Source organism: Patagioenas fasciata, chromosome 19 (genome assembly GCF_037038585.1).
Source record: "Patagioenas fasciata isolate bPatFas1 chromosome 19, bPatFas1.hap1, whole genome shotgun sequence".
In the NCBI taxonomy this organism is placed as follows: domain Eukaryota; kingdom Metazoa; phylum Chordata; class Aves; order Columbiformes; family Columbidae; genus Patagioenas; species Patagioenas fasciata.
The window spans coordinates 2541902-2561650 of NC_092538.1; the positions used below are offsets into that span (position 1 = coordinate 2541902).

A 19749-nucleotide genomic window follows, 5' to 3' on the forward strand; every position below is an offset into this window, starting at 1 on the left:
CCTCTCCAAGCACGAGGCTGGACGGATGTTCCCATCCCTGCTCGTCCATCCCTCCCCAGCGCTGCCCCCCAGCCACACCAGCACGGGGCCCACCTTGCTCTGCCCAGCCTGGAGGACACCAATGGCCACTTGAATGTCCTTTGAGCCCACGTCCCTAGTCCAGGACCCTGCAGGCTCAGGGCACTGTGAACTCCAGGTAACTCTCTCCACATGAAATAGTGACCATCACCTTACCCACCCGGCTGTGAGCTGCAAGGCACAAATTGCTGGTCTGCTTGTTCCCACAGTGAAGGACAGCCCAGCTCAGCCAGGGCAGGATCTCCAGTCTGGAACGTGGTCCATGGCACATGGGAGGCGCAGGGTTCAGTTTGGCAGGCGTGGGGCTGAGCACACATCCCCTCGCTGCAGCAGGTGAAACCAGTGACTGACCAGACACGGGGACTGCACTACGCCAGGCTGCACGTTTTATTGAAATATTTACACAGCTACATCCCATCCCTCCTCTTTTCCACCCCAACTGTAAAACCCTTGGTGTCTCACCACCAAACACCACTTTCCCAGACCTACTCACACCCTCCCCCTTGTCAAGGCTCAGAAAAAAGGTCTATGGTCTGTGTGGGCAGCCAGCGGAATGTCAGAGTCCAGAGGTGCTGAGCGGGAGATGCCAGCGAGCTCCCTCGGAGTCCCTGCTCGCGCCCCCACATGCTGAAACTAAAAGGTTTCGGAGCGGTGCCCGCGTGCCCACCAGCTCTCCAAACCCAGCACCAGGGAACACTCCGGGCAGCACCAGAGTCCCTTAGGTTTTTATAGCTGTGTCTCGGGACTTGTAAGCCACGCCACGGCTCTTCAGCTCTCGGACGATCCCTGCAGCAAGGAAACAAAACACATTTCAGTATTCTCGAGGGATGAGGAGCCCTAGAGGAACATGGTTGCTCTATCACAAAACCTTCATCGGAGAGACCAAGAATTGGATGATCTCTGTTTCTTCTAATCGCGTATCAACTTCACTCAAGTGTTCCCTCTTCTAGTTTAAATGCCCAGACAGAGCTGTCAAATGTCAACTCTTGTTTTGCCTTTGGAAAGAAGCAGGTAAGAGATTTTGTTTACATCATTTTCTACTTGAAACTGTTTGAATATTATGACTGTACTGAACAGGTAAAGCTCCTAAGCGCAGTCCGTAAACCTGTCAGTCACTCTGTGACCTGTCTGCACGTCCCACCTTCTCAGTAACCCTCAGGAGCAGGGACAGCAGAAGGTACCACGGGGTTTGACACGGTTCTCACCAGCACCTCACACCACAGACAGCCAGATGACAGCTTCTGACGCCCACAAGTGCCGATTTTCACGCTCCCCAGTCTTCTCACTCTCATGATGATGTGAGGACGGGCTGAGCGAGGTCCAAGGCAGCAGCTCCCACCTGTACCCCTTGGCACGTTGCCCTGTGCTCCTGCCTGCGGCCCCATCGAGCTCACGCCATCAACTGCCACACTCAGGTTACTTGGGATGTGCCCCAAGCCAGGCCAGCAGGTCACAGCTTCCAGCCTCCTCATGTTCCAGCTCCTTCCCAATGCAGACAGAGGAGCTCAGGCCAGAACTAAGGAGCATGGATTGCAGGCACAGCTCCCACCTCGGGGTACAGGGCTGCAGAATTCCTGGGGCAGGGCACAGGGCTACGAGCAGGGCAGGGGCTCTCAGCCAGGCACCACATGTGGTTTGTGCCTTACACAGGAAGGGACAGGGCCAACCCTCTGCACCCTCCACTCCATTTATAAACACAAACCCCACCTTAACATAAGCCCTCAGTGCAGTAGGGAAAGCGCCATCTGCTGAGCACCCCCTCCTGCGGAACTCTTTTCTACAGACAAACCTTTGTGTTTCCCTATAGTTGAGTGGTTTGAAAGGCACCCACTCTCTGGAGTGCCCCTTTGATCACAGTTTATCCCTTTGATGCTCTGCCTGGCACCACAGGTTTTATTCAGCAGCATTTTCAGCAGTTCGCAATAGGACAAGGGGGCATGGGCTTCAACTCTGCTGGGGGAAACTGAGGCTGGAGATTCGAAAGCAATTCTGTGCAGAGAGAGTGGTCAGCATTGGAATGGCTGCCCAGGGAGGTGCTGGACTCACCGGCCCTGGAGGTTTTTAAAAACTGAGACTGGACACGGCACTTGGTGCCATGATCTGGTCAATGGACTGGAGTTGGACCAAGGGTTGGACTGGATGAGCTCTGAGGGCTTTTCCAACCCAGTCCATTCTGTGATCAGCTTCTGGCAGGCACAATGTTAAACAGCTGCAGGTAGAAAACCTGTGTGCAGAACACCCAAACCACCCTCCCCCTGTTCAGCGCCTCCTTCTTGCAGTCACTCTGCTAATTCCTTCACCCACACAGCCTGCGCCCTGCTCACAACACACAGTGTTCACTGAGGCCCAAAATCGTGATTTCACGACCCAGCGCAATATGCTGCCGAGTTTGTCACCTCAGAGGTGGCTACAGCCCCAACACCTCATATACACAATAATCCCCAGCTGCCGGCCGTGCAGGAGCCTCCCCCTCAAAAAGCTGGCGGTGTTACCTTGGGGCAGGCGGCCGGTCACAGACACCGCGTAGACACCCGGCTTGAAGTTACCTGGGGAAAGAAACACGGAGTGACCCACGGGGATGGACCAGCCTCCCCACCAGCCCCTGCCCCTCCTGGGGAGCAGAACCCCCCGCGCAGCCCCAGAGCGGGGGTGCTGGAGAAAAGGGATCTCCAGCTCTCAAACCAGACGGGAAAAAGCACTCACTGATGCGCTGCCACTTGGAGACCCAGCTGTCCTCGGGGCTCATCATGGCGATGATCCTGCGGGAGGGGTGGCGGTGAGGGGACTCTCCCCGGCCAGGCGTCCCCAGGCACCGCGGGGAACGCGGCCCAGGCCGCACTCACCCGTCGAACGAGGAGCTGGTGCAGTCATAGACCATCTCCCGGTTGCCCTTCATCTGCAGGTACGCGTCGCAGTTGTCGCAGCCGTCGTACTCGAACTGGTCGATGGTCTAAGGGGACACGGGGGTGAGCGCGGGGCCGGGGAGGGCGGACGGGGCCCAGCGGGGCCCGGGGCGGCCGCAGGGGCTTGGGGAGGGAAGAGAGAGGAGCCGGGGCGGCCTGCACCGGGAGAAGGGAGGGAGCCCCGGGAAGGGGAAAGGCCCGTCGGGGAGCGGAGCGCCCAGCGGACGGGGGAGGCCCGAGCCGGGCAGCGGGCGGGGAGGAAGGCCCAGGCCGGGCAGGGACGCCCAGGCCGGGCAGGAGCTGTTCCGGGCCGGGGCACAAGGGCCGGGGCACAAGGGCCGGGGCCGGGCGGGGAGCGGTCCCGGGGCCGGTCGCACCTTGACGAGGGAGCAGAGCAGGCAGGCGCGGAGGTGCCGCAGGTCCTTGGGCACGGTCTCCAGCGCCATCGCGCCGCCGCCGCCGCGCAGGCGCAGAGCGGGCGCGGGCGGCGCTGGCACCGCCCGCGGGATCGCGGCCCGGAACGGGCGGAGCCCCCGGTGCAGCCCCCGCCCCCGTCCGCTCCCCGGTCCGGCCCCCGCGGCCCCTCTCACGGCGCCGGGACCCTGCGGTAGATCCGCGGTGTCCGTCCGAGGCGCCTCTGGGAGCGCTCGGTGCAAAGAACAAAACCAGGCGAGCACACCGGGTACATGGATAAATATATTAGTAAATAAATATATTTCTGAGCACATCAGCATATTCACACATCTTCGTTTCTATCGGATATAAATATACAGTTTTGCATATATATAAAACGTATTCTTTTTTTTTCTTTTTTTTTTCTTTTTTTAGGGTCATAATTTATTCCCAAGCCCCACGAGCCAGGACAGACTCAGAAAACAAAACAAAACAAACAACCAGCAACAAAAATAACCAATATTCACATTTCAAAAGGATCTGACTGTTACAAAAGGGGCTCTGGGTCCAGCCTCGGTGCCACGGCGGGGGCAGGAGCTCCGGGGTGACGGTCCCTGGGGAAGGGGCTTCGTGTTCGGACAGAGCACGTTCAGGATGCTCTGGCTTCCATCAGTTTTCAGCTGGGACTTTGGATGCGACGAAGGAAAATGAGCTTGGCTTCATCGCAGCGATGCTGAAGAAATGGGGGGACAGGGCCCGCGGAGCTGCAGGGCTGAGAGGAGCTGCTCCCCGTCTTCTCAGTTATTGCTGCTTCTCTTCCGAGCAGCCCAGGATGACAGCCCATCTACTGAAAAGGATCTTAAAAACCACCTTCAGGAGCGTTCTCCCTCTCCTTCCACCCGGGAACCCCCCGAGGCAGACCTGCACGCTCTCATTGAGCCCTGCAAACCCCGGGGAGGGGGCCCAGCATCTGGGATGGCTGTTTTCTAGTAGAAAAGGAGCAGCAGCATAAACCTCAGGAAAGGAGAACACTCTGAAGCAGGCGTTGCCCTGCGCAGCCCGGTAATACTGCAGTGGGAGTGGAGAGGGTGCGTTCGTACTGACCACTTTCTCAAGGAGCTTGGGGCTTGCCGCAGATTTGGGCCCCCAGAGAAGAGGGCTTTGAGACTGCAAACTAAACGGTTGTTCCTTTGAGGCAGTGAAATGTGTCCCTGGAGGCTCTCGGCCTTCTTGACTCCTAAAGAAACCAGCGGGAGCACTCGGACTTCATGACCCTCCCCGCTGGAAAGTCATCTGAGCCCTCCAGGATGGCCGAGGACGGGGGAGCTGGTTGAGACAAGCCGCGGACCACGTGCACAAGAAGTTGAACTGGGGGAATCTAGACCCATTCCTGGGTTTTTTCCTCTATTTTAAGATTGGCTTTCCTGCAAGGGAGAAAATGTCTGAGTTTGTGTTTTCTGCTTGCTCCATAGGATGAGCAAAAAGAGCCTGAAACGGTTAAAATGGAATTCTGCTGGGTTCTCTGAAGAAAGAAATTCAGCCCTTCTCTAGACTGAAAGATCCTGCAGTGGCTCGGTCACGGGAGACAAGAAATGAACACTGGCAAGGGAATCATGTTTTGTTTAAAACGGTGCTATCAGCTGATTTTTAACACCATCGCTTGAATGCCAGTGACTGATTAGCAGCTGGGAAAAAGATTAAGGGCAGCAAGCCCTGTAAAAGCTTTCCTCACCCACAAAGGCAGGATGAGCCCAAACTGACACCGAGTGCACTCTCGCAAACTGGAGAAGAAGCTGCAGCTTCACAAGAAGCCCCAGAAAGCACGGAGCACTGGGCAGGTGGGGGGAGTCTGTCCCTGCTCCAGGTTTCAAGCTGTCAGGAGTTACCCTCAGCTCCGGTTCACATGGTGAATTCTTTGGCCTGGATGATCATTTAAGGCAATGAACTCGACAGTCTAATTCCCCGCTGTTTGGGTTCTATGTGCTTTGAAATTGGCAAGTTTTATTTTACTTTGACGTCCCCAGATTATGAGATGTAGGAAATAAGAGCTAGTGACATTCCAGATAAAAAGGGGAGCGGGGAAAAAAAAATAATAAACTGAGAACCAAGCGATTTTGCAAGTTTTCTCTCTCCATCATCAAAATGCTAGAAAAGGCAGAAGGGTATTTTGAAAAATGCCTTTGCAGGGTCATTTCAGGTGTCTCAGAAATATGAAGATAAAGCTGGGTGATGGATGGGGCTCTGCTCTGCGTTTATTACAGATGTTTTTTTGCTGTGTTTTGGGGCAATGAGGGAGGAAGGACAGAAGCAGGAACCCCGTGAACTCAGGATTTTCCCATGGCTCCTGTGAGAGGGGCATCTCAGGTGTGAAATAGGCTCAAGAAACGAGTTGCTCCTACCAGGGCTGCCACCTCCCCTGTTCTGAGGGTAAGCGGAGGAGTTAGAAGATGAGTGAAGAGACTCGTTCACATTGCCAGATGAGAGGGTGGATTCTTTGCAATGGAAAGAGTCTGGCCCAGCTCCTTCCCAGAAATGCTGACATTGTCCCCGTGTCCCCACTCCTGCTGCTGGCACAACACAGTGAACGGCCGAGATGATGGCAGCTGAGGGACAACAAAGTGATCAAATGTGGCAAGAGCTGTTGGTTTCCAGTGAAGTCAGAAGCAGCACCTTGCAACGCTGAGATGGACAACACCTTGTGTCTGAAATAAGAGTGGAAAAGTTAAATGAAGAAGTCTGGCTTTTGACCTAAGTGAGGAAATGAAGTCAGGAGCTATCAGGCCACAGAAAGTTGTTTCTGCAGCTTTTAGTCTTGAAGGCTTGTTTATTTTTGAAGTGTTTAGCAAAACCTTCTGTGGCATGAACATGCCAAAATAGCAGCTTGCTCTCGCTCTGCGAGCTGGTGACTCCCACGCAGACGGTGCCCCGGGTGCAGAGGGGCTGCCTGTGCCTCCCACGGAGAACACGGCTCTGTGTTTCTTGACCATCGCAACGCAGGAACACGTGAGGACACCACAAGCGTCACGTTGCGTGTTTGCTGTGTGCAACTTGGCGTGGCCGGGCTGGTCCTTCCGCGCTGCCCCTGCGGAGAGCGAGCCGTGAGCTCCTCTGCGGCCGGTGCGCTGAACATCTCTGTCCGCTCCAGCTCGCCAGTAGGCAAACAGGCCAGTGTTTTATTAAACCGAGTGTTCATGGACGTCCTGGACTTCCTCTTCAGGTCCTGCATCCAAAGAAAAGGAAAAGAGAAAAGCATCAGCTACAAGTGGCTGAACGTCCCCGGACTCTGCAGCTGCAGGGTTCCTGAGCCCACAGCACAGAGAACAGATGCTGCGGTGGAAGCCACCGAGTTTCTCTCAGTATTTTGGAGGGGCTTTTCTGGCCACTTCCCCAATCAGTTGATTCCTCTAAGCACAATAAAATAGAAAGGTAAGATGTCAAGCTCCTCTTTAAATATTTCAGAAGATACAGGCTGAGGGCATAGTGCACCCCAGGATTCAGATCACTACTACATGAGGCTTTTTGATGTTGGTTCTTTGAGGAAAGTCTGTACAGCTGTTTTAAAAATGATTAGCAACAGAAAATCACACTGATTCATGTTCACAGTGCCACGGCAGCACCTTCCAGGCACAGGAGACAACAACAACTGGAACTGCAGACAAAAGCAAGCGGTGTGTTTGTGCAAAACAGGGATGGCACACGCGTTTCGTGCTGACACGCACACCACAGTCCCTTCCCACTCTGCCCAGAGCTCTCGCACAGGGTCAGCATACCCCAGAGAGCTACACATGCAGTATTCTTCATGTTTCCTTTTTCCTACATGTTCCTGAGACCGAAACGAAACAAATGCCCATACAGACATTCATAGAGAGCAATTCAAACCAACTTTTTGAAACGGTCACAGCGAATTCTTGCTGGGTATAAATCACCAGCTGTAGGAACAGGACCTCTGAAAATTAAATATATGGGAAGAAAACAAACAAATGAGATTCTGCTTTGAAAATGTAGCTAATTGATGTGAGAAAGTCAATGTGCAGGCACAGTGTTATACATATATATGTGTGTGCAGGCGTGGTCAGAGTACCAGAAGACAGAGTTTGAGCGCATCTGGTGTTCTGTCACCAGCACACTGACTGAGCCATGGCCAACTGCTCCTCCTGGACCCAGCGCACGTGCGACACAAAAGAGACTGTGCAGCTCCGCTCACTCTGTGACCGGTCGGATGCCCCGAGTCTCAAATAGCATTGTTAAAGTACTTTCTGAAAGCTGTGCCTGTGCGAGTGTCCCTGTCACACAACCAGGAAGGGAGGTTAAAAATGGGCCGTGAAGTGGGAGGGGTGGCAGAGCCTCAGCTGCCGAACCGGCCATGGCGACCCACACAGGGCAGCGACCTGCAGGGCCACACCTTGGGGATACAGCAGAAATCTTGTTCTTTGGGTATTAGGTTTTAGTGGTGGTCTTTGCCTTCAAATCCCTTTCCCCCTCTCCAGTAAAGATCAAAGACACGACATGAAAGGGAACGGACGAGAGAACAAGCAGGAGCTGGCAGAGAGGGGAGGATGCTGCCAGCGGCTGCAGGAGCTGACATTCCCCAGAGAGAGAAATCGGGAGGTTTCATCAGCCTGTGCTGAGAGTAATCTGCTGTTCTGGGATGAGATCTGTGTGCGCTGGGTGGTTTAGGCAGCCGTCTAGCTGTAATTCACTGCCAGCTGTCTGACGTCTCTGCAAAGGATCCATTCAGCATTGCTTGAGGACTGACTGCAGTGAAACGACTCCCGGGTACAGTCGCCCAGGCAAGAGAGGCTGGGATGTGTCTTTATGCAAACACCACCAAGAAAAGCTGGAGTTCTGCATCCAGTTCTGGGCTACCCAGCGCAAGAAGGACAAGGAATTATTGGAGAGAGTCCAGCGGAGGGACACAGAAATGCTGAGGGGTCTGGAGCATCTTTGTGATGAGGAGACACTGAGAGAGCTGGGGCTGTTGAGCTGGAGAAGAGAAGCTGAGAGGGATCTGATCAGTGGGATCAATAGCTCAGGGTGGGTGTCAGAGGATGGACCAGACTGTTCAGTGGTGCCCAACGCCAGGGTGAGGGGCAACGGGCACAGACTGAAACACAGGAGGCTCCATGTGGACATGAGCAGAAACTTGTTTGCTGGGAGGTGCCAGAGCCTGGCCCAGGCTGCCCAGAGCGGGTGTGGAGTCTCCTTCTCTGAGCCATTCGAACCCGCCTGGACCCACCTGTGTGATCTGCTCTGTGACCCCGCGTGAGCAGGGCTGGGCTGGGGATCTGCAGAGCTCCTGCAGCCCAACCAGCCTGGGGTTCTGGGAAAAGCTGGTGCTCAAGGAAGCGGCATAAACTCCAAGATCACCAAGTGCCTTTGGGATCATGTGGCTGTGGGCAGTGATTCCTGCGATGCCAGCGCACAGCACTGCCTGCACCAGTGAGTTTCTCCTGGACCAGGATTCAACCTCACCTGCGGCTGGGTGAGGTAGGAACGCACCCGAGGGTGCTGCATCCCACAGGAGCACCCTCAGCTTCTGGAAACCCTGGTTTAGAGACTTCCCAAGCCAGAGATTGTATTTGCATCTCTGCCTTTGATAGCTCTTGATCTCGGATCTCAAACCCATTTGACTTTTGGCATCTACATCCTCTGGGCAATGAGCACCAGTTCCCTACGCACCCTGTGTTACTTTATTGGGTGTTTTAAAGCTTCTGGTTCCCATTTGATGCCACCGCTTATTTTGTTATAAACAATAGCGAGTCTTTCTTATCTGCCTTCGCCCCTGCTCTCCTGACTTCATATCCTCTCTTTCATATCCTCTGCTTGTCATCTTTTTCCCACATCAAGGTCTCTATATTCTTTCTGTTTTCTCAGAAAAACCTCATCGTTGTGAGTGTCCTCGGTGCCCTCGTGCACGTCTCCCCAGTCTGCTATGCCCGTTTCTGAGAAGCGGTGCCCAGCGGCGGATGCGAGCTGTGAAAGCATCACACACGCAGCTGCGTGAGGGCACTTTCTGCTTCTCCCCTGTTTGTTCCCTCACAACTCCTGATAATCAATTGATTTTTACTTAGAAGCAGTTCTGCTTGTGTCTGGCATTTTGTGTTACTCACGCGGGATTTCATCCACCACTCTGTTCCCCAGGAACTCAGCAACAGGAGATCCTTCCCTAGTGCTTTGTAAACGGTTTTAAAGCTGACAGTCCTGAAGGATTTCGTCTTTTATAAACTTTGCTATCTCCTCTCCTTGTCCAGAATATTTATGAGCTTGCTGAAAGGTGCAGACAGTCGGAGAACTCCATTTACCTCCTTCTCTGAGTAACTTTCCTCCATTAAGTCTGATCTGCACTTTGTCTCCTATTTTTTAGCCAGTTATTTACCTATGAGAGCACCTTCCCTTTTATCCTTTGAAAGCTTCATTCCCCTAAAAGATCTGCAAGGCCTTATCTCTCTCTACTCAAGCTGCGTTGCCTCCTCCCCTGGTTTTCACATTTAGCCATGTGCTTACAAGTCAGACCCTGTATTTGAATTTTTAACGATTTGCTTGGCAGGAAAGTCAGGCTCATCGCTCCACGGCCTCAGCTGTTTCAGGCTGGTGTTCCTCAGCTCCTCCTGTGGCTCGGGGCTCGGGCAGCACGTTGTTGTCCACGCTCCTGCTTTGGCAGTTTTGTGCTTCGGCCCCTGTGCAATGCCCAGGTGAGTGATCTGCAGCCTGGGCAATTTGTTACTATCCACTCTATTGCCGCTTTCAGAAGTGCCTGTACCGATGGTTTAATTTGTGAGGGATCTTCTATCTCACACTCTGAACAGAGATGTGGGAAGCTCCTCAAGCACGTCCACCCTCATCACTGATGCAATAAATTCAGTGCAGCTCCAGCCCTTGAACATCCACCTGAGACCCCCGCTGCTCCCTGGACCTGCAGAGCCTCCTTCTCCCTTCTGCTGGAGCCAAACACGTTTGCATTAGCAGCCTCTCTCTTTTCAAGCCGTTCACAGCAATCTCCCCTGGCTGCCTCGCCGTGGCTCTGCGCTTGGCTTTGCACCCAGCTCTCCTCTGATCTGTTTGTCTCACCACACCTTCGCTTCAGAAGAACAGCTTCTTGCTTTAATTTTGCCCCCTGTGCTGCTCAGCCAGCCCTTTTCGGGGCTTTAAATGATGCCTGTGCCCCAACGCATCTTCTTTTGACTGCTGCTTTTAGTATTATGTGAAGAAGATTCCCATGTATATATATGCAGGCTCCTCTTTCACAGCCTGTGCTAACACAGTGTATTATAACCCTCACACCACACGTCTCCTTAGGTGAAGCTGGGGATTTTTGTGTCTCTTGTCACTGTATTTCATACTCTCCTTAACACATAACGTCCCTCCCTTGCCACCAGAACACACTCCTCCGCTCTCTGTAATTTCACGTGGGAATTACAGGGTGCCATTGTTTGTTTGGGTTTTGTTTTGTTTTTTAAACTGGGTTTCTGAAAAGTTGATATCAAAACTTTGATTTAAAGCCAGGCTTTCTAATTCATCCACTTATACTTTTAGCCATACATTATTTATCTAGAGGCACATATGCATTTCTCTTTGGTCTCCTAGTCTATTTTTTATGTCCTGCTTACACAGGACTCTCTATAGAGATTGTTCTTTGCTCTTTTTACTTATTCTGTAATGATTCATGTCCAGTCTCTAAGATAAAGAACCGACGTGATTATAACTCAGATTTAGTGTTATGTCAGCCAACGTGTTTTCAGCTTGATGGCTTTTCTGCATCAGCCCTGCATGGGCTCCCACTTTCTTCTTCCTTTCTATGTATTTTCTCAGCCTTACAAGGAGATTCTGACCCTCCGGCTGGTCCTGGAAGCATCCGCTGAAGCTACTGCAGTCAAATCCAGCCCCACTGCTGTCAAACACATTGGTTGTTCTAACTCCTGGTAAGGGAGGAATGAACAGGGAATGAAGAGGGAAGGAAGGCAGTGTGTGCTGGGCATGGCACACTGGCTCTGGCTCTGGGTGGGTGTCAGAGCGCTGCCCCATCACACTGTTGGGAAGTCGGCACGGATCTGGGCCTCAGACCATCTGCAAAGGGACAGAAACGTCACGGCAGGGAGCCCCGCGATGCCTCGGGCGCTGCGGCACCCCCAGCCCACCTGAGGGACACCGGGTCCTGGGCTGGGGCTCAGGGAGTCCCTCCCAGGTTCATTTTGCAATGGGAGCTCAGAGCAGCTCCTGAGCAGCCTGTCCTGGCGCCAGGAGGGCTCTCTCCATGCAGACGACCCCCATGTCCTGTGTCTTGGCGATATCACTGCCCAACGCCACCAGCTCAGGGACAACAGCCCTCAGAGCCACCTGCAAACCAGAGAGTCGTCTCTGCACCACCGCCTCCTCATCTCTCGGAACGGCAGCATCCCTCCGGGCCTCTGAAGGAACTCCCGTATCACCTATCTGCACTGGCAGGCACTTCTGCACCTGGGAAAGTAAAAAGAATCTGTTCCTGGGAGTCGGGGAGGCCAGAACGCCGCGGGCAGGCAGCACCGAGCCCCCATCCAGCCTCTGCTGCCTCCGCCATCCCTGCAGCCCCAGAGCCTGGGCGTGGGGTAGGGCTGGATAGACGAGCACGGGGAGGAAGTTATTATCTCTGCGGCACAATGGGCACGGTGAGTCATGAGTTTAAAGCCGGCACTTGAACAGAAATTAGGCGGCTAGATCTGTGTTTGGTACCTAAATCAAAATGATTTGCCCGAGGAGCTGCAGTGAGTCAGTGGCGAGGAGGGAGCCAGCGCCTGCCCTGCAGACACACGGCGTCCTGCCTCCCGAGAGAGCCAGGGCTGGGAGCTGAACTCGGGTCCTTTCAAACCGCCTCGTCTCAAACACATTCTCCCTCTCTCAGGGAGGGATGTACTGCAGTTAGGCAAAGGGCCAAACTTCAATTACATCTGATTTCCAAAAGACACTGAAAAGCAACTCCCACACAGCAGAAGCAGGTGAGAGATGTGCAAATCCATAAACTCATTCAGTCTGTTCTCCTACTACCACCGGCCATGCACGCTTCCTTCCTTATTGATTCCAGTTAGCTGGGCTTGGCTAAAGCAACTAGAGCCCAATAAGCTTTAACAATAACAATAACAACCCTGCCAGTAAGACTGATGTAAGGACACTGAGAAACGTGGTCCCACCCCTTCCTTTGGGAGATATTCCAGCTGCTACAGATGTTTAGTTAAAAACAGCCACCTGATTTCTCATTTGTATTATTTTAGGACAAGGCAGCAGGGTTTCGTGCGCTCATTAGCAGACTCACTAATCACCCAGGACACCATCTCCAGCCAGGTGAGCCCTGACACACCTCAGTGTCAGTGGTCCTGGAGGAAAACCCTCTGTGAAGGGACCAGCTCTACTGGCACCCCAAGGACCTTCAGCAAACCACCCTGGTTCACCCGCTTGCTGCGAGGAGAGGCGAACACCAGACTTACCCTGACTGCCCCGCCGAGAGGGGCCGTGAAGGCGAGCGCTCAGACTGTGTCTGGGGGTGCCCGTCCCTGAGAAATCAGCAGGAACCGTGCGGTTTCCCTCCCGTCCTGACAACCCCTCCTCCTGCTTTCTCAGCTCGGAGCCGGACTGCGGCACTAAACACTTCCAGAGCGGCCGAGAGCCCGAGCCGTGGGGCAGGGGAGTGCTTGGGATCAAGGGCTGGACTTCAGGTGAGCAGCGGTAGCCGGCGGGATGGCCGGGAGGAACGTGAGCATCGCAGGCTTTGGGCAAAGCCAAGTCCTCGGGCAGGAGAGCAGGGTCAGGCTCCAGGGGACATTTTCTTTTCCTTCGGTGATGACGGCTCTGTAAGCTGTGTCTTGGGGGCAGCAGGGACGTTCCAGCTGCTCCCGATTGTCTGGTGGCACTGAAGTCCAACCTGTTTGGAGAAGCGGAGGGGACGTGAGAAGGCTCCCGGCCTTGCTGGGGACAGGCTGGAGCTGCCTCCTGTGGCACAGCGCTGCTTTCCAGGGCCTGCTGACACTGATGGCTTTTCTCAGTTCTCTTTTGTGTCCGAACACCGTGGAAGCCAACCTTGGCCCCCGAGTGCCGGGATCTGCGCTGCTCGGCGCGCCCTGGGGGACACTCCGCATCTCTCCCGTAGTGGTGGTGCTGGTGGTGGTGGTAGTGGACGTGGCTGAGCACCTGGGGCTTGGCCGGAGCAGCACCCCCCGGCACCAACAGGTCCAAGGACCTGGGCCGCTTGTCCCTCAGTGGCCACGGCTGCTCCTGGCCCATGTCTGTGGGGGGACCCTCCGAGCTGCAGTACACGAAGGGGTCGTAGTCGCTGCTGAGGGAGCTGCGGAACGTGGAGCAGCTGCCATGGATGCCCTGCAGACTGACGTCCGTGCAGTTCAGCATGGAGTCACTGGAGGAACCATGGCAGGGCCCCGAGCTGGAGTCGCTGCCCGGCCCATCCGCCAGGTACCCGCTGTGCTCGGTCAGGTAGCTCTCCCCGGAGCCGCTGCTGTTGTGCTGGTGCCCGTGGCCGACCCCCCGGCGCAGGGCGGGTGCGCGGTGCTGCTTCTGTGCCAGGGCTGCCTTCAACCCCAGGCAGGGGGGCTGGAGGGAACAAGTCCTGTGGGGTGACAGCGTCTGCCCACATGCTGAGAGGTTGGGTTGCTGCTGTCCCAGCAAACCCGGGGCCAGGGGGGACGGGTGGGCACAGGCGGGCAGGGAGGTGGCTGCTCTATAGGGCACGTAGTGGATGGTGCTAAAATCCAGCTGGGAGAGCTCTGGAGAGTGGAAGAAGGGGTTGCTGTGGTTTGGCTCCAAGGGGAAGCTCCGGAGGTTCCTCTGAGGATACGCGTGTGGGAGGTGGTAAAGGGCATGTCCCGGGTGCTGGCGGAAAAGGTGGAGTCGCCGTCCAGGCTCCATGTCCCTAGGGGCCAGCCTGGAGCCAGCGGCCACGGCCTGGTCCACCGAGTCTCTGGCTGTGAAGAGAGAAGGGAACATACAGCACACATCCCCAGCCCAGCTGCAGCAGCCCCAGCACCGGTGACCCTTCACTGCACTCCCACACCTGTCCCGTGTCCCACGTGTGCCCTGCAGCTCCTCATTGCCACCACCAAACGGATGGTCCTGCACACCCAGCACCCCCAGATCCCACCTCGCAGGACTGGAAACCCCTCTTGGTGCAGGTCCCAGCCCAAGCTGGGCTGTGTGGGTTTGCACACGCAGGGACCCCTCTCCACCCACACACCTCCCTGTACACCCCCGTGGACAGCAACACGTGCTTCATCTGATGCACCAGTTGGATCCATCAGCCACGGGTACACGGAGCTCCTTGGCACAACCCCATCCCTGGTCAGGAAATGCCATGGCTGAGCCTTACCAAGAATATTGAACATGCAAAGAGGACACGTGTGGTGTTGCTGCAGCCAAGGGTCAACACATTCCCGGTGAAACTCATGGGAGCACGAGATGATCCGCAGTTCCTAGAGAGGTGGAGAGAGGAGGAGGAGAGTGAGCAAGCAGAACCACGTCTCGAAACCTGGACATGGGGTGGGCTCTCTTGATGGAAGGGATGGAAATAAATCTGATGAGGAACAGTCTGCAGCCCAGCTTTGCATGGAGGGGGCTCTGCAGCAGCCTGATTCTGCTTGCTGTGTCCAGCTCTCAGGAATGAACATCTAGAGAGGTTCTCACCCTTGGGAAGCGGGGGTGAGTGCTTTGGAGAAATAAACTCCACTTGTGCCCTGCTGTTTCAACATGGACATTTTATGGACATTTTACCCTACAGTGACAACTAGAGTCTTTAGGAAACCTGAATCTGTGGGGAATTGACCTCAGCAGGGGCTGGGCTTTTTGGCCAAGGGGCAGGCAGCCCTGCATTGGTGTGGTCATAGAGTCATTGAATCCTTTTAGTTGGAAGAGACCCTCAAGATCATCAAATCCAACCATAACCCACCCCTGGCACTGCCCCATGTCCTGAGAACCTCATGTCCGTCTGTCCAGCCCTCCAGGGATGGTGACTCCAGCACTGCCCTGGGCAGCCTGTTCCAATGCCCCACAGCCCTTTGGGGAAGAAATTGTTCCCCACATCCAACCTCAACCTGCCCTGGTGCAACTTGAGGCCGTTTCCTCTGCTCCTGGCGCTTGTTCCTGGGGAGCAGAGCCCGACCCCCCCTGGCTCCAAGCTCCTTTCAGGCAGTTCAGAGATCAGAAGGTCTCCCCTCAGCTCCTGTTCTCCAGCTGAACCCCCCAGGTCCCTCAGCCGCTCCCATCACACTTGTGCTCCAGCCCCTCACCAGCTCCGTTCCCTTCTCTCAACTCGCTCCAGCACCTCAAGTGCTTTTTTGGTGTGAAGGGCCCAGAACTGCCCCCAGGATTCAAGGTTTGGCCTCTCCAGGTCCCAGCACAGGGACGGTCACTGTCCTGGGCCTGCTGGCCACACCAGTGCTGGTACCAGCCAGGATGCTGGTGGCCTCTTGGCCACCTGGGCACACACTGGCTCACGTTCAGCAGCTGTCACCGTCACCCCCAGATCCTTTTCCACCAGGCAGCTTTCCAGCCGCTCTTCCCCCAGCCTGTAGTGCTGCGTCACGGTCCTTTCCCAGCCTCAGGAGCTCTGAAGGAACCTCCCAAGCACCTCTCACCCCTGCCAGCCCACCCAGCTCCCACCGCAGCCCCTCCTGATCGCACTGGGGAGCTCAGAGCCGTGACCGCCCCACAGCCGTGCCCGCAGCCCACCTGGCCCTCGGTGAACTCCTCCAGGCAAATGGCGCAGACCGGGGCCGAGCTGCAGCTGCTGGCCGAGTCCCAGCGCGACGCCTGCCGGCACCGGGCCTGGTAGGTGCGCGTGGCCAGCTGCCGGATGGCCTGCACCGTCTGCTGCTGCAGGGAGTCCTGCAGGGAAACGAGGCGTTACGGAGAGGCTCAGCCTCACGTTCTTCTTATTTCTCACTTCTCGCTGCTCTTCTGTTTTTGAAATGGGATTATCAGGGATTTGGGGGTGATCCTAATTTCCAGAGGTGATTTGTCATCTAATGTGGCTGAACTGGAGTGGGCTTTGTCACCAGCAGGTGACGTCTGGTTCTGGACATTCAAAATCACTCAGCAATGCTGAATTTTTGAGTCCCAAAGGTTTTTCTTTCTATGGGACAGATGGGGTATTCTCAAATCTGGAAATACATCTGACTCTGGAAAGATAATAATTTAATTTGTTAATTTCTGTTCAAAATACTAAATCTTCTACTCTCTGTCAATACAGACAATACTGTTAAAATGAAGAGTTCGTGGGCCAGCTTGGGGTGCTGGGACACGGTCTGGGAGGTGCTGGGACAGCAGCTGCAGTGCTGGTGGGGCAGCAGGACAGCGAGGCCACGGCACAAGGGAGCCCGTCAGGGTCACTCCGTGCACCCAGAGACGCCCCTGCCTCATGTGGCCACATTTTCAGCTCACAAAGAGGTGCATTTCCTCTCCCAAACCGTGTCCGTCCCTGCCCTTCATGCATTTCTGTTTGCTCGGACATGTCTGCTCTGTGAGATTCCTACCTGAGTCCTGTTTAGCTGGCACTTTGTGCGAACAACAAAAATCAAAATGATGACGACGACAGTGCTGACCACTGTGAGAAGAATCCACACGTCATAGTCTGGCTGTTGGATGAAACAGGAAAGAAATTAATCTTGCATGGCAGGGGTGGGAATTGGAGGCTAGGGCGGGGAATCCCAATCTCTTCCTGACCATCAGCCTTGGAAGACATGACCCTTGGCCAAGCTCTGCCTCCTCGCTCTTTACAGGTAAAAGAAAAAGCGTTCAGTCTTTTCTGCACATTCCAGCAGGAATGAAATTTATTTGTTTTGCAGCATCTCAGCTCCCTGTAGGCCACAGCCTAGGTAGTACAAGATGAGAAAATCAAGGCTTGGTCTCAGCTGATGAGACAGGGAATCCCCTCACCTCACTTGGGACGCTTAAGCAAAATAAGTTAAATAAGCTGAAAGTGGTTTTGAGCCTTTATTTGCAGCACATTGTCTGAATGCTGCAGACAGGCAGCTCCTGCAAAGGGCTGTGATCTCTATCCCCAGGGAGGAAAGCTCAGTGGCTTTGGGAAAGTCCAGTTCTGCGGCACAGCAGCTTGGGAGGGAGGATACAGAAGCAGAGGGAATGGTCTGTCTCTCACCCAAGCTGGTGGCTCCTTGACCTCTATCTTCACATGAGCCTCTCTGTTCTTGTTCACGACGCCCATGAGAAGCTCAGCGTCGTGGCCCCTGATCAGAACCACGGGCTGACTCAGACCTCTGGGCTTTCTCAGCTGTAAAGAAACAAACACTGTGAGAGATGGTCCAGGACAGCCTGAAACGAGGACTCTCCAGGCCCCCAAGGCATGTCTGGTTCCTTGCGATGCTTCTTGCATGCACTTTAGAGACTGGCTGCTCCCCAAATTTGCACTGTCCCTTTATGATTAGATCGGGTGGAAACTTCTCCTCTCTCACCAGCTCCTCAGCACGGCTTTCTTCATTTCCTCCGATGGTGCCTCCTCATGCACCACTGGGTGCTGCTCAGTGACTCTTGTGTTTCTCTTTCAAGGCCCTGTGCAAAATTCATGGTTTCTCCTCTTCCACGTGGTAACTGCCAACAACGCTGCCGAGTGCTGCCTTCGCTACAGCAGTGCGTCCTCTCCTCTTCCCGTGACACCCATCAGTGTTCCCGCTCCTCTCTCTGTGACCCGCAGGACATTCTCTCTGTTTCTGATCATACCTGCAGTTTTCCACTGCGGACACATGGTCCAGGCTGCCCAGTACAGGCTGGCTCAGCCAGGTCTGTTCTTTCCTCCAGACCAGCCTGGATCAGGGTCCATCTGACCCCGTGACTGCTCCCAAACCCTGATCGAGCAACCCCAGCATCACCTCATGGGTCTGCACTCACTGCCACACTTTTCTCCAGTCTTAAGTCCATGAAACACCCAGGAGGATGGACCCAGTGAGCAGGAGACCACCTGGAATTTTGATAAACTCAGGCACCAGCTCCCTCATCTTGTCTAATGCTGGATGCTTTTCATTATCCCTTGATGATTCTGATGGGGGACGTGTTCCTTCCCAGAGATGACAGCAGTGCTGGTGGAAGGGATCTCTGGAGGGCTCTAAACCAAGGTTAAACTTGCAGCAGGAGCATCACCAGCAGCACAGCAGGGCAGCCGTAACTTTGGCTTGAAAACTCGAGACACCATCTTTCCCAAAGGTACAGCAGGGCTGTCCATGCCAGCTGGGATCGGGTCACCTGGGACTTCCCAAGTGTCCCACTCCTGGCAGAAAAGCCCAGTTGACCAAACAATACCCTTTAAGAGCAGCAAAATGCTGTTCTCGAGCTGCTGGCCCGCTCGTGCTGCACAGAGATCTGGACGTGCCACGGGGTGAGGACAAGAGAAAAGCACCGTCTGTGTGCACGGGCAAGCTGGGTAAGAGCTCATGTTCAGATCCAGCCTCCAGAATCCTCCTGGGACCTTCCACTGCGTGGTGGCGGCTGCGGGGTCCTGTACTGGACCCCTTTTGGGATGGGACAAGGGGCACTGGCGTTTAGCTGATAATACCAATGGGGTTTGTACCTGGTCGGCAGCACTTTCATCATCGGTAATGTCAAAGAGGATCGCACGGGCTCCACGCTCCCCCGCCAGCTTTGCCTGTCCAAAAGAACAGAAGATTCAGAGGACATTTGGTATTGTACATCTGTATTAACATCTACTACTTGGACATGTATCTGCCTCCCTGGCTCTTACAGGAGAATGAAGCAGCTGCTGCTTAGATTGAGAAAATAGTTTACACCTTGTTTTCTGTACCTGTGTCGAGTTCTTGCTAGAGCTCTGAGGCTCATGGACACTTTTTCCCTGTATTTGTGAAGGCAAAGGAGTTGATGAGCTTGTAGTTACATCAACCCATAAAATCAACCAGCAAATCCCCCAGCTCTGTGTTCTGTGTGCCCCTTTGCTTCAGAGCTGTGGATGTCCTGGGGAGGGATCACAGAATCACAGAACAGTTTGGGTTGAAGGGCCCTTCCGAGCTCCCCCAGTGCCCCCCTGCCATGAGCAGGGACATCTTCACCAGCTCAGGTTGCTCAGAGCCCCGTCCAGCCTGGCCTGGGATGTCTCCAGGGATGGTTCATCCACCACCTCTCTGGCCAACCTGGGCCAGGCTCTCACCACCCTCAGGGCCAACAATTCCTTCTTCATGTCCAGCCTGGATCTCCCTCCTTTAGTTAAAACCATCACCCTTGTCCTTTCGCAACAGGCCCTGCTCAAATGTCTGCCCCCATCTTTCTTACCGGTCCCTTTTAAGTACAGAAAGCCCACACTAAGGTCTCCGCAGAGCTTCTGTTCTCCAGCTGAACACCCCAGCTCTCTCAGCCTGTCCTCCCAGCAGAGCTGATCCAG

General features: G+C 54.8%; 2 protein-coding genes across 4 annotated transcripts in view; both read right to left on the reverse strand.

Annotated features, from left to right (window-relative positions):
- Positions 1–442: 442 nt before the first annotated feature.
- Positions 443–3486, reverse strand: SUPT4H1 (SPT4 homolog, DSIF elongation factor subunit). The gene is made up of 5 exons (XM_065853126.2): positions 3359–3486; positions 2922–3028; positions 2782–2837; positions 2571–2624; positions 443–864 (listed from the first exon to the last, which is right to left on the reverse strand). Exons 1-5 carry the CDS (start codon positions 3425–3427, stop codon positions 797–799), a joined length of 354 nt encoding a protein of 117 aa, XP_065709198.1. The 5' UTR covers positions 3428–3486; the 3' UTR covers positions 443–796.
- Positions 3487–3664: 178 nt separating this feature from the next.
- Positions 3665–19749, reverse strand: part of RNF43 (ring finger protein 43) — a 68188-nt gene continuing 52103 nt past the window's right edge. For all 3 annotated transcript variants that reach the window (XM_065853429.2, XM_071816884.1, XM_065853430.2), the window contains 7 exons: positions 18928–19002; positions 17506–17637; positions 16880–16981; positions 16077–16232; positions 14719–14821; positions 12830–14317; positions 3665–6594 (listed from right to left, as the gene is read on the reverse strand). In XM_065853429.2, the coding sequence (XP_065709501.1) occupies positions 6551–6594; positions 12830–14317; positions 14719–14821; positions 16077–16232; positions 16880–16981; positions 17506–17637; positions 18928–19002 (2100 nt within the window). In that variant the 3' untranslated portion in view covers positions 3665–6550. The remainder of the gene's footprint in view (positions 6595–12829; positions 14318–14718; positions 14822–16076; positions 16233–16879; positions 16982–17505; positions 17638–18927; positions 19003–19749) is intronic.